At 38.2% G+C, this 14,686-nt stretch overlaps 1 protein-coding gene across 4 annotated transcripts in view; it reads left to right on the top strand.

The window, feature by feature from the left end:
* Positions 1-14,686, top strand: part of LOC106083864 (neural cell adhesion molecule L1) — a 557,698-nt gene that overhangs the window by 368,827 nt on the left and 174,185 nt on the right. For all 4 annotated transcript variants that reach the window (XM_059363589.1, XM_059363587.1, XM_059363588.1 and 1 more), the window contains exon 9: positions 7,307-7,445. In XM_059363589.1, the coding sequence (XP_059219572.1) occupies positions 7,307-7,445 (139 nt within the window). The remainder of the gene's footprint in view (positions 1-7,306; positions 7,446-14,686) is intronic.

Genomic DNA, 14,686 nt, shown 5'->3' with positions numbered 1-14,686 from the left:
TTCGAATAAGCGCCCCTTGGGGGCTCAAGAAGTAAAGTAGATAGATCGATTTATATGGGAGCTGTATCGGGCTATAGACCGAATCAGATCATAATAAACACGTATGTTGATGGTCATGAGAGAATCCGTAGTACATAATTTCAGGCAAATCGGATAATAATTGCGACCTCTAGAGCCTCAAGAAGTCAAGATCCCAGATCGGTTTATATGGCATCTATATCAGGTTATTGACCGATTTTAACCATACTTGGCACAGTTGTTGAAAGTACGAATCAAATACGTCATGAAAAATTTCAGCTAAATCGGAAAAGAATTGCGCCCTCTAGAAGCTCAAGAAGTCAAGATTCAAGATCGGTTTATATGACAGCAATTTCAGGTTATTCACCGATTTGAACCATACTTGGTACAGTTTTTGGATATCATAACAAAATTCATTCAAATCGGACTAGAATTGCGCCCTCTAGTGGCTCAAGATCGGTTTATATGGCAGCTATATCAGATTATGAACCGATTTGAATCATACTTAACACAGTTGTTGGAAGTGATACCAAAGCACTACGTGCAAAATTTCAGTCAAATCGGACGAGAATTGCCCTCTCTAAAGGCTCAAGAAATCAAGACACAAGATCGGTTTATATGGCAGCTATATCAGGCTATGAACCGATTTGAACCGTACTTACCACAGTTGTTGGAAGTCATAGCGAAACACGTTGTGCGAAATTTCATTCCAATCGGATAGGAATTGCGCCCTCTAGATGCTCAAGAAGTCAAGACCCAAAATCGGTTTATATGGCAGCTATATCAAAACATGGACCGATATAGCCCATTTACAACCCCAACCGACCTATACTAATAAGGAGTATTTGTGCAAAATTTCAAGCGGCTAGCTTTACTCCTTCGAAAGGACGGATGGACGGACAGACAGACAGTCGGACATGGCTGGATCGATTTAAAATGTCAGGACGATCAGGAATATATATACTTTATGGGGTCTCAGACGAATATTTCGAGTATTTAAAAACACAATGACGAAATTAGTATACCCTCATCCTGTGGTGGGTGGTATAAAAATTTAAGAAAAACTAGAAAATTAAAAAATTCGGCAGAGCCCGGTCGGGATTCGAATCTGGGTACACGGAGCTACAGCGAGAGCCGTTGCCGTTGTCTATCCTTCAAAAGTAGACAAAAATCTGCCATTACACAAAACACATGCATTGGGTAAAGTATAGCTAATAGACAGTGTTGTCGAGCGTGATTCATGTGGTTTTTATATCGTAGAGGCGTTTCGGAAATAAATTCTGAATAAGTACAACATACCAACGTTCGGCCCTTAAAGTCTTCACACCTACTATGGCTGATGAGTAATTCTAAACCAAATTACGAAACGCGTCCCATAGTGGTTGATGTCTGTTGCAATCTCTTCCATATGTAAAGAAAAATCTCCGATCGTCTCGGAAGAAAAACAATCGAAAAATATTTTTATACCATTGTTTGTGGAAAAAAGAATACTTTTAGCAAAGTTTTATTTCTTTCCAAAATTTTTTTTTTTTTTTTATAAAAATTTTGAAAATTTTTTGTCATTATTACGGTTCACATTTTCCTTGTGATTTTCATTGTACGAGTGTATATTATTTTGTAGTACTGACGGGTGCTGTATTCTTTGCATCTTATTGTTGTTGCTGGTGCTGTGTTTTGATATAAACACAACAACAAATACGAGTATAAGCTTAAAATCCAAAAAAGAAATAAAACAAAGTAAATGACAAACAAGGAAAACTCATTAAAATATCTCAACATGGAATGTCGCCAGCAGTTGCTGCAGCAGGGGCACAGCCATCGCCATCGTCGTAGCCGGCATCATCATGATTCGCATCAGGAGCCTTAACTGTAGCTTCCACAGAAGTAGCATTGTTAACGCTATATCCTGTCCTATCCCATAATTTAACTTGTTGTAAGTTAACTACCCTTACCTCGTGGCAGGGAGTTGAAATCAAATGAACGAATGTGAAAATGAATGTCTTTGAGAACTTCCATAGTACAAAGAGACACACATACAGACTGACAGACAGACAGACAGGACTCACCAAAAACACGTTTACAAAGGTTTACTTTACACTCTGGGGATAATTATGGGAAAAAGTCAACCTGCTTCTGTTCTAAGATGACGACGACGGCGATGATGATTATGAGACTCAAGACGATGTACCAGCAGTACTAGAAGATGACATGTGCAAGGATAATGATGACTACTTCATCTTCATCTTTTTGCTTATAATTTAGTAGTGGAAGCTCGCGACAGCCGCCAAGGAATGACGAACGAGCTGGTAGATTGTAAACAATCGTTCGTTAGTCTGCTAGTAAATGATTTTCCAAATATTAGGATTTAACGAAACTTCAAAGATTTGAAGTGGAAGAATTTCAAATATTAGTTGAGGAAATATCCAAAAAAAAAACTGGAGTTTTCCTTCCCACTTTGGAAAACTCTAAAATTTTTAAAAACTCAAAAAATTACAAACAATTGAGATATATATTGGACAGAAAATTTTAAATGAAGCTTTGGTAAAGATTGAATGTCAAATAGAAGAACTGACAGTTGGAGTGACGATGATATTTGGTTCATGAACAGATACAGGTGTATACATAGTTCTCCTGATGGACGAACAGGTATACAGAGAAACTAACAAATGAAGTGCAAAATGACGGAAAAATATTCTAATATTCGGACTTAGAACTCATTAGTCGGGAACATTTAAATCCATTTTTATAGTGAACTAGCCGAACCGAGCCCGCTCCTCTGCGCCTTCTTTAACTCTCTAATATCTCTTTAGGGTGGGGACACTTCGCGCTGAATGCGGATATCGAATTCGTGCCAATGTGGCCTATGGAGCTCAACACGTACGAATCCTGGCGAGAACATCAGACAAAGCGGTAGTTATCCCCTCTTAACGTTGCCGACATTTGCAAGGTACAATGCCATGCATGGTCATTTAAAAAATTTTCCCCAAAGAGGTGTCGCACTGCGGGACGCCGTTCGGACTCGGCTACAAAAAAGAAGTCCCCTATCATTGAGTTTAAACTTGAATCGGCTAGCACTCTTTGATGTGTGAGAATTTGCCCCTTCTCGGTTCATGGTGGTAATGTTCTTCCTTAGGGTAATGTTCTCATTAGGGAAGCGATGGCACCTCAGACATTTCGACTCAAATATGGATATCAAATTCGTGCTGCACTTCCAAATCCCTTTAATTTGAGCTCCATATTGCCACGGCCGGTAAATATGAACCGTTTGGAGGGTGTTTTTGGGGCTGGAACACTTTTTACTGAAAAAAGATATCAAATTCGTTCTTTATTACCAACGAAAATGAAGTTCAGTTTAGGGGGTAATGTTCTTCCTTAGGGTAATGTACTCATTAGGGGAGGGATGGCACCTCAGACATTTCAACTTAAAAACGGATATTAAATTCGTGCTGCACTTCCAAATCCCTTCAATTTGAACCTCATATTGCCATAGCCTGGGGCGGCCACCAGCACTTTGCACTGAAAATAGATATCAAATTTGTTCTTTATTCCCACCGGAAATGAAGTTCAGTTTAGCGGGTGCTTTAGGGTGTACCCCAAAACACTCAAATATCTTTTATTTGAGTCCCATATTGCCATAATGGGTCAAAAAACTCATTTGACGTATTTTTAGGAGGAATAGCGCACACCTAGACTTGAACGCAAATTTTAATGTCACATTCGTAGTCTACTGCAAAATACCGTTCATTTGAGTCCCATATAGCTATGGTCGGCTAATATGCCCATTTGGGGGTGGGCGACCTCCCATTACTTGGACCTAATATTTTATGCCATGTTTGTAATCTACTGCCTAATACTTTTCATTTGAGTTCCATATTAACATGAACATCGAATATATCTGTTTAGAGGAGTTTTGGGGTTGGAGGGGGGCCCCGCAGGGTACTTGAACCCAAATTTTAAAACCATATTCGTGTTCTGGTCTCCAATACCTTTCATTTGATACCTTTATTGTGTCCCTTGGACCACTTTGGGATAAGGGTGGCGTTTTTACGGTAAAGGGGAGGATCCATCTCCACCGAATATGTAAAAATTATATAGCCTGTGTTTCATTCCATTCATAAATATATAGCCTATGTTTCATTCCAGGCAAACGTACACAATCTATGAAAATTTTGAGAAAATCTGTTCAGCCAAGTATCATATAGCCATAATGGGTCTTATGGTGTTTTCGAGGAGTGGCGTGACCACCTATACTACGATATGATTTTGTATGCCAAATTCGAAATCTACTCCCGAATACTTTTCATTTGAGCCCCATATTGAAATTGACTTTCAATATGTCAGTTTGGGGCAATTTTAGGGTTGGGGGCCTGATGGGACTTAGACTCAAATTTTAATACCATATTCGTATTCTACTCTCCAATACCTTTCATTTGATACCTATACTGTCCCAATCGGTCAAATTTCGATTTTGGGTTGTGTTTTTGGCATAAGGGGGAGGGTCCGTCCCCCTTCCGATATGTTTCCTTCCAGACCAACCTACACAATATGCGAAAATTTCGAGAAAATCAATTCTGCCGTTTTTCAGTCTATACGGAACAAACAAACCGAATCCCATATACCCGTTATTGGCTATTGTGCCCATTTTGCTCGTTTTTGGGCTGGTGGAGTGACCCCCTATACATCGACATAAATTTGTATGCCAGATTTGTTGTCTACTCCCGCATACTTTTCATTTGATACCCATATTGTCCTTATCGGTCCACTTTTGATTTTGGGTGGTATTTTTGGGGTAACGGGGGAGGGACCGCCCCCTTCCATTATCAATAAATTATAAAGCCTATTCCTACTTCCTGACCATATTCGTAATCTACTCCCAACTACCTTTCATTTGAGTCCCATATTGTCATGATCGTCAAATAAACCTATTCGAAGGGGTTTTGGGGCTCGGGCGGCCCCCCTGGTACTTGGACCCAACTTTTATTATGAAATTAGAAATTCGTACTCTACTCTTGAATAACTTTCATTTGAATCCCATATTGTCCCGATTGGTCCACTTTTATTATTGGGTAGTACTTTTGGGGTAAGGGGGAGGGTCCGCCCCCCTTCCGATATCAAAAAATTATATAGCCTTTGTTTCCTTCCAGACCAACCTACAGAATCTGTGAAAATTCTAAGGTAATCGATTCAGCCGTTTTTGAGTCTATACGGAACAAACAAACAAACCGACAAACAAACAAACACAAATTGATTATTATACCCTCCACCATAGGATGGGGGTATACTAATTTCGTCATTCTGTTTGTAACTCCTCGAAATATTCGTCTGAGACCCCATAAAGTATATATACTTTTGATCGTCGTGACATTTTATGACGATCTAGCCATGTCCGTCCGTCCGTCTGTCTGTCGAAAGCACGCTAACTTTCGAAGAAGTAAAGCTAGCCGCTTGAAATTTGCACAAATACTTCTTACAAGTGTAGGTCGGTTGGGATTGTAAATTGGCCATATCGGTCCATGTTTTGATATAGCTGCCATATAAACCGATCTTGGGTCTTGACTTCCTCAGCCTCTAGAGGGCGCAATTCTAATCCGATTGGAATGAAATTTTGCACGACGTGTTTCGCAATGACTTTCAACAACTGTGCCAAGTATGGTTCAAATCGGTCCATAACCTGATATAGCTGTCATATAAACCGATCTTGGGTTTTGACTTCTTGGGCCTCTAGAGTGCGCAATTCTTATCCGATTAGAGTGAAATTTTGCACGACGTGTTTTGTTATGATATTCAATAAATGTGCCAAGTATGGTTTAAATCAGTTTATATCCTGATATAGCTGCCATATAAACCGATCTTGGGTCTTGACTTCTTGAGCCTCTAGAGTGCGCAATTCTTATCCGATTGGAATAAAATTTTGCACGACATGTTTTGTTATGATATCCAACAACTGTGCCAAGTATGGTTAAAATCGGTCAATAACCTGATATAGCTGCCATATAAACCGATCTGGGATCTTGACTTCTTGAGGCTCTAGAGGTCGCAATTATTATCCGATTTGCCTGAAATTATGTACTACGGATTCTCTCATGACCATCAACATACGTGTTTATTATGATCTGATTCGGTCTATAGCCCGATACAGCTCCCATATAAATCGATCTCTCTATTTTACTTCTTGAGCTCCCAAAGGGCGCAGCCAATTTGAATTTGAATTGTCAGCCAATTTGAATTGGCTGACATTTTACAAAGGTCTCCAACATGTAATCATATAAAATCTTTTTTTATATCCTTTTTGCCTAAGAAGAGATGCCGGGAAAAGAACTCGACAAATGCGATCCATGGTGGAGGGTATATAAGATTCGGCCCAGCCGAACTTAGAACGCTTTTACTTGTTTTTTTTTTTTTTTTAATTTTGTAAAATAATTTTCTTGTTTGGTGTTTTGCACCATATCTTGCTACATATTTCATAGTACCATTTATTTTTTTTATCCCAAAGTATGCAACTATTTTTTTTTTTCGTTACACACCAATGCACGTTTAGAAAGACAGTTTACATTGTGTAAGTATGCTTCTAACATGACTTTAATTTTGGTTCCATTAACCAAGATGGCTTTTTCCTGTTGCGTCGTCATATCTCCCCAACCAACGTAGCAACAATACACTAACAATGAAAATGAGATAAAAAGAAACAACCAGCACCAATACCATCACAGTAGCAAACCACAGTAACACTCTCATTTCTCAACAGTGGCCCAGAGCAGCGACCACTGTTATGTTTCTATGTGTTTGTGTGTATGTGTGGGAGTGGGTATGGATGGATAGTGTTGCTGCTGCAGGGTATGCTTGTGAAACATCGTATCCATCGTTAAACGACAAAGCGACAATACTGTGTTGAGGAACTTTGACTTAATAATGTCTTTGTTATATCTAAGATTAACTTTTACAAATAAAAATAATGTTAATTAAAACATTCTCACCACAGAGAGAGTGAGTAGCGTACACTCTGTGACTTTTGGAAGGATGGCTTATATATGTTTGCATGTCGGTATTGAAACCTAAAGGCGGGCGTTTGTGGAAGTGTGATTTCTTGTCCTTTTTTAAAATTTATCAAATAAATAAACAAACTTCTAACATAATTATAGAGTAGCTGCTCGACTGACTGACACATTGACGGAGTATAATTGTGTACTCGCAAATTATATATCCTTGAAGCATTTCATCACTTTTAATAATGAGCATTTAAATGTAAATTGAATTTTCTTTTCTAATTTGTTTTTTTTTTTCTTTGCAGGGTATGCGTATGTCCGGCGAAAGTTCGGAAATTATGCATCTCACCCAACTGGAAAGGGAAAGTGCGGGTGCCTATGCCTGCGGCGCTACCAATACGGAGGGTGAAACACGAAGTTCCAGCATTACACTGAGAGTACAATGTAAGTGTCGGAATAGGTATTTTTATTAAAAATTAACCTAAAATACTTGAAAACTTAAAATTGCAAATTAGAGTGCCCCAAAAAGGAAAAAGTATTGTTCTTAAAAAGCATAAGAACTAGAGGAAAGTTTTCAAAAAAAAAAAAAAAAAAAAAAACAAGTAAAAATGCGTTAAGTTCGGCCGGGTTGAACTTTGGATACCCACCACCTCGGGCATATATGTAAACCACCTTTCGTCATAATCCGACGGCATAAATTACCGCCATAGCAGCTATATCGGAATATGGTCCGATTTGGACCAAATTCTGCACTTACATTAAGTGGTCTAATAAATAGAAGTCATTGTTCAATTTGGTAGTCCAAAATATTGGTCTTTTTGGTAGCTATATCCAAATATAGACCTATCTGAACCATATACGACACGGATGTCGAACAGCCTAAATCGGGAGATCGGCCTATATGGCTGCAATATCCATATCTGAACCGATCTGGTCCAAATTTAAAGAGGGATGTGGAAGGCCCTAAAATAACTCACTGTCCCATTCAATGCGCACCAAAACCTGAAATCGAGAGATCGGTCTATAAAACAGCTATATCCAAATCTGGACCGATCTGAGCCAAAATGAAGAAGAATTTCGAAGGGCCTAACATAATTCACTGTCCCAATTTTCGGCGACATCGGACAAAAATATATTCAAATCTGCACCGATCTGGGCCAAATTGAAGAAGGACGTCGAAGGTCCTACCACAATGTCCCAAATTTCGGCGACATCATAAAATAAATGCGTCTTTTATGGGCTCAAAACCTTAAATCGAGAGAACGGTCTATATGATAGCTATGTGCAAATTTTGATCGATCTAGGCCAAATTGCAGAAATATGTCGAGGGGCTTCATTAACTCACTGTCCCAAATTTTGTCAAAATCGGACAATAAATGCGCGTTTTATGGGTCCAAAATCTTAAATCGAAAGATCAGTCTATATGGTGGCTTTATCCAAATCTGAACCGATCTGATCCCAAATGCAGGAAGATGTCGAGGGGCCTATCTTAATTCACTGTCCCACAAATCGGACAATAAATGCGGCTTTTATGGCTCCAAAACAAAAAACCGAGAGATCGGTCTATATGGCAGCTATATCCAAATCTAAACCGATCTGTGCCATATTGTAGAAGTATGTCAAATGTCTTAACTTAATCCACTGTCCCAAATTTCGGCAAAATCGGGCAATAAATGCGCCTTTTAAGGACCCAATACCTTAAATCGAGAGATCGGTCTATATGGCAGCTATATTCAGCTCTGGACCGATCAGGGCCAAATTGACGAAGGATGTCGAAGGGCATAAGACAACTCACTGTCCCAAATTTCAGCAAAATCGGATAGTAAATGTGGCTTTTATGGGCCTTGGACCCTAAATCGTTGGATCGGTCTACATGGCAGCTATATCCAAATCTTGACCGATACGAGCGAAATTGACGAAGAATATCGAAGGGCCTAACACAACTCACTGTCCCAAATTTCATCAAAATCCGAGGAGTAAAGCTACCCGCTTGAAATTTTGAAGAAATACTTTTTATTAGTGTAGGTCGGTTGGTTTTGTAAATGGGCCAAATCGGTCCATGTTTTGATATAGCGGCCATATAAACCGATCTTGGATCTTGACTTCTTGAGACTCTAGTGGGTGCAATTCTCATCCGATTTGGCTGGAATTTTGTACAACGGCTTTTGAGGTGTTTTGGTATCACTTCCAACATCTGTGCCAAGAATGACTCAAATCGGTGCATAATCTGGTATAGCTGTCATATAAACCGATCTTGGACCTTGACTTCTTGAGCCTCTAGTGGGCGCAATTCTCGTCCAATTTACCTGAAATTTTACACGTAGTTTTTTGATATCACTTTCAACATCTGTGCCAAGAATGACTCAAATCGGTGCATAATCTGGTATAGCTGCCATATAAACCGATGTAGGATCTCGACTTCTTGAGCCTCTAGAGGGCGCAATTCTCATCCGATTTGGCTGAAATTTTCCACAAAGGCTTCTCTCATGACCTTCAACAAACGTGTCTAATATGGTGTGACTCGATCTATAGCTTGATACAGCTCTCATATAAACCTATCTCCCGATTTTGCTTCTTGAGCCCCTACAAGGCGTAATTCTTTTCCGAGTGAACTGGAATACTACACAATGCCTTCTACAATGTTCAGCATTCATTTATGGTCCGAATCGGACTATAACTTGATATAGCTCCAATAGCATAACAGTTCTTATTCAATATTCTTCGTCTTCCTTAAAAGAGATACCGCGCATAGAACTCGACAAATGCGATCCATGGTGGAGGGTATGTCGAACTTAGCATGCTCTTACTTTTTTTTGAAAGATATCATCGGAGATCAATAACTCGATGACAAACAAGCCGACAAACGAAGTTAAAACATATGCCATCCTCTGATGGGGTGTATTATGATTTAAAATGAAGTTATGAAACGTGCTTAAACTTCGATTTATTTATTTTTTATTTAATTGGCTTATTGAATTTTTATAAATTACCTTGTGCATGCTTCAAATCCAATGCCACATCCTTGCATATCTCGCACTGCAACCTTTGGTTGTTATTCTTCTCCAGCACACTTGTTATTACCTGCTAGCCCAATTAAACTTCCTTGGAATCCATAGCTCGTCAACAACAAGTGTTTTACGTTTTTTTTTTCTTTTCATTTTCTTTTTTTCCACTTGAAGTCTTGCGCTTAGCGTAATTCATCACTTCCATGCAATTTCATTTAAATTGTAAAGAAATATGCATTATATTCCTATTATGTTATCAAGTGAAGTGTAGGGAGGTAGGAGGTAACTATTGTGAGCCATTGAGCACAAACTCGGTGCAGGAGATTTTCCTTCATCAGCGTAATATTTCTAAAACTATCGGTTAACAGGCATTCAAAGTATTCGCATCTTACTTCAACTAGTTTGTACTTGGAGTTTTTCTTTTTAGTGCCGCTTAAAAAGTTTGATTTTCAAATACACAAGACGTGAAAAATACGATGGTTGGTTGGTGAGGACGGCCAAGGACAAGATGTTGCAGGGAGATGGCTTTATTAAATTATGTAAAATGCGGAATGTGTTAATGCAATACATTCGGAATTGCGGTAGAAGTTTTGCAAAGAATTATGGATAAATTATAATAAGTGTTGTGAGAAAGATGAGAAATACTTTCAAAGTGTAAAGCAGAAGAAAGAGGAAAGAGTTTGAGTTTCTTTTGAATAGTTTTTCTCTGCAAATTAATAACTATTTTCCATTTGTTAGGTAATGGTGATGTTATTGTCAAAGTTGCATAAATAAGTTAAAGGAGTTATGAAGAGGCAGCAAGAGAGACTAAAGTTACGGTAAGCTAAATCGTGAATAGTTTTATAAATTACAGAGGAAACGCGCTGTTTAGCTACAATCAGTTGGACGACCAGGCTATATGTGGTCAACGTAGAAGTCATGGCGATCAAAAATGTAAAAACCTAATAGGGTCCAGGATTAATATTTCGATTTAGTACAAACGGAGGAATGAAGTTAGTATACCCCCATGCCATGGGGGAAACTATAAAGGAAGCTAAGGGGTGCTGCTTGATATACAAGTTGCATTTCAGGGTATCAAAGAGACGGATTATTCCGGTTGTAATGCGAAACCAGTAAGGAAAGGTAAAAGTCAGGCGGAGCCGACTATATAATACCCTACACAACCGAGTATACGTAATACCTTTAATATATGGCACTTATATCCAAATCTAGTCAGACTTTAATTTTGCGTACCTATTGAACCTTGCGATGGTATGAAAATTGTGGCTTCTACAGCCTTAAAAGTCGAAACGCACAAAAGATATATATGGAAATTTTAGCTAAATCTGATTCGATTTTGATGAAATTTTGCACACGTATTGAGATGTCAATTAAAACAAATCATGAAAAATTTTGTCGAGATCGGACCAAAATTGTATCTACTACAGCATTAAAAGGGCATATCGGATGAAAGATATATATGGGAGATATATATAGATCTAAACCGATTCGGATGAAATTTTGCACACATATTGGGATGTCAGGAAAAACACTTCGTGCCAAATTTGGTAAAGATCGGATCAAATTTGTGCCTTCTACAGCCTTAATAGGTCATATCGGATGAAAGTGATATAGGGGAGCTATATCTAAATCTGAACCGATTTCGATAAAATTTTGCACACATATTAAGACGGTTGAAGAAACACTTTGTGCCAAATTTGGTAAAGATCGGACCAAAATTGTGCCTTCTACAGACTTAATAGGTCATATCGGATGAAAGTTATATATGGGAGCTATATGTAAATCTGATCCGATTCTGATAAAATTTTGCACACATATTGGGATGTCACAAAAAACACTTCATGCCAAATTTGGTAAAGATCGGACCAAAATTGTGACTTCTACAGCCTTAAAAGTCCATATCGGATGAAATATATATATGGGAGCTATATCTAAATCTGATCCGATTCTGATAAAATTTTGCACACATATTAGGATGTCACAAAAAGCACTTCGTGCCAATTTTGGTAAAGATCGGACCAAAATTGTGCCTTCTACAGCCTTAAAAGTCCATATCGGATGAAATATATATATGGGAGCTATATCTAAATCTGAACCGATTTAGATGAAATTTTGCACATGTATTAAGACGTCACACGAAACATCTTATGCTTAATTTTGGTAAGGATCGGACGGAAATTGTGGCTACAGCTTCAAAAGGGCATATCGGATGAAAGATATATATGGGAGCTATATCTAAATCTGGTCCGATTCTGATAAAATTTGGCACACATATTGGGATGTCACAAAAAACACTTCATGCCAAATTTGGTAAAGATCAGACCAAAATTGTGACTTCTACAGCCTAAAAGTCCATATCAGATGAAAAATATATATGTGAGCTATATCTAAATCTGATCCGATTCTGATAAAATTTTGCACACATATTGGGATGTCACAAAAAACACTTCATGCCAAATTTGGTAAAGATCAGACTAAAATTGTGCCTTCCACAGCCTTAAAAGGCCATATCGGATGAAAAATATATATGGGAGCTATATATAAATCTGAACCGATTCAGATGAAATTTCGCTCATGTATAAGGACATCACACGAAATATTTCATGCCAAATTTGGGAAATATCGGACCAAAATGGTGCCTTCTACAGCCTTAATAGCTCATATCGGATGAAAGTTATATATGGAAGCTATATGTAAATCCGTACCGCTTTCCATGAAATTCATTGGTAATGTTGATAGTCGTAAGAAAATCTTTCCTGCCAAATTTTGAGAAAATCGGTTAACAAATTACCATTTTATTGCAGTATAAATGCAAATCGGACGAACATATATATGTGCGCTATATCCAAATCTGAACCGATTTTTTCCAATTGCAATAGGCTTCATCTCTAGGCTGAAAAACATGTCCATACCAAATTTGAAGACGATCGGATAAAAATTGCGACCTGTAGTTTGTACCCAAATTAACATGGACTGACAGATGGACAGACAGACAGACAGACGGACAGACAGACGGACATACGGTAATTATGAGCCGATCGGTATGCTTATCAATGGATCTATCTCTCTTCCTACCCTGTACCACAGAGGTAGTGTAGTGTATAAAAAAAGGAAAACAAACCTACGACATAACCTTAATTGGTTAACAAACAAACCCAATAAAAGCTTTTCGTTTCAATCACAAATACTTGCATTTATTCACACATGACAGAGCATAAAGTGAATGCCTCAAGTGTTTTTGTTTCGAAATAAATTCGAACTGATTTTGAAACACAATGCGAATCAATTACAGATTAGGGGTTCTTTTCGAATGAAACAAAAAAGACTAATCTTGTCAAGTCAAGTTTAATTCGTGAGCGCTACACACACCAAAAACACACACATGAGGGATATTGGGGTGTAACGAAAAGTAAAAGAGTAATAAAGCTTAAAGTCTAAACACAATTTATTCATGCTGAAATTAAAATATCAAAAACATTATTTTATTATACCCTCCACCATAGGGAGGGTGTATACTAATTTCGTCATTCTGTTTGTAACACCTTGAAATATGCATCTAAGACCCCATAAAGTATATATCTTCTTGATCGTCAGAAAATTTTAAGTCGATCTAGCCGTCAGTCCGTCCGTCAGTCCGTCTGTCGAAAGCACGCTAACTTTCGAAGGAGTAAAGCTAGCCGCTTGATAGTTTGCACAAATACTTTTCATTAGTGTAGGTCAGTTGGTATTGTAAATGGCCCAAATCGGTCCTTGTGTTGATATAGCTGCCATATAAACCGATTTTGCTATTCTCTTCCGATTTTATTGAAATTTTGCGCGTAGTATTTTGGTAGCACTTCCAACAATTGCGCTAAATATGTTTGAAATCGGTCCATGTTTTGATATAGCCGCCACATGAACCGATCTTGGGTCTTGACTTCTTGAGCCTCTAGAGGGCGCAATTCTCGTCCGATTTAACTGAAATTGGGCAAGTAGGGTTTTGGTAGCACTTCCAACAACTGCGCTAAATATGGTTGAAATCGGTCCATGTTTTGATATAGCCGCCACATGAACCGTTCTTGGGTCTTGACTTCTTGAGCCTCTAGAGGACGCAATTCTCGTCCGATTTAACTGAAATTGGGCAAGTAGGGTTTTCGTATCACTTTCAACAACTGTGCCAGGTATGATTCAAATCAGTTCATAACCTGATATAGCTGTCATATAAACCGATCTGGGATCTTGACTTCTTGAACCTCTAGAGGGCGCAATTCTCGTCCGATTTGGCTGAAATGTTGTACAACGGCTTCTCACATGACCTTCAACATACGTGTCTAATATGGTCTGAATCGATCAACAGCTTTACTTCTTGAGCCCCTACTAGGGAGCAATTCTTATCCGAATGAATTGAAACATTACACAATGTATTCTACAATGTTCAGCATTCATTTATGGTCCGAATCGGACTATAACTTGATATAGCTCCAATAGCATAAGAGTTCTTATTCAATATTCTATGTTTGTCTAAAAAGAGATACGGCGCACAGAACTCGACAAATGCGATCAACGGTGGAGGGTATATAAGATTCGTCTCGGCCGAACTTGGCACGCTCTTACTTGCTTTATTTTATTTTGTTTTATTTTATTTTATTTTATTTTATTTTATTTTATTTTATTTTATTTTATTTTATTTTATTTTATTTT

The sequence above is a fragment of the Stomoxys calcitrans genome, chromosome 2 (assembly GCF_963082655.1).
Source record: "Stomoxys calcitrans chromosome 2, idStoCalc2.1, whole genome shotgun sequence".
Taxonomy (NCBI): domain Eukaryota; kingdom Metazoa; phylum Arthropoda; class Insecta; order Diptera; family Muscidae; genus Stomoxys; species Stomoxys calcitrans.
This window is presented reverse-complemented; position numbering and strand designations above follow the sequence as displayed.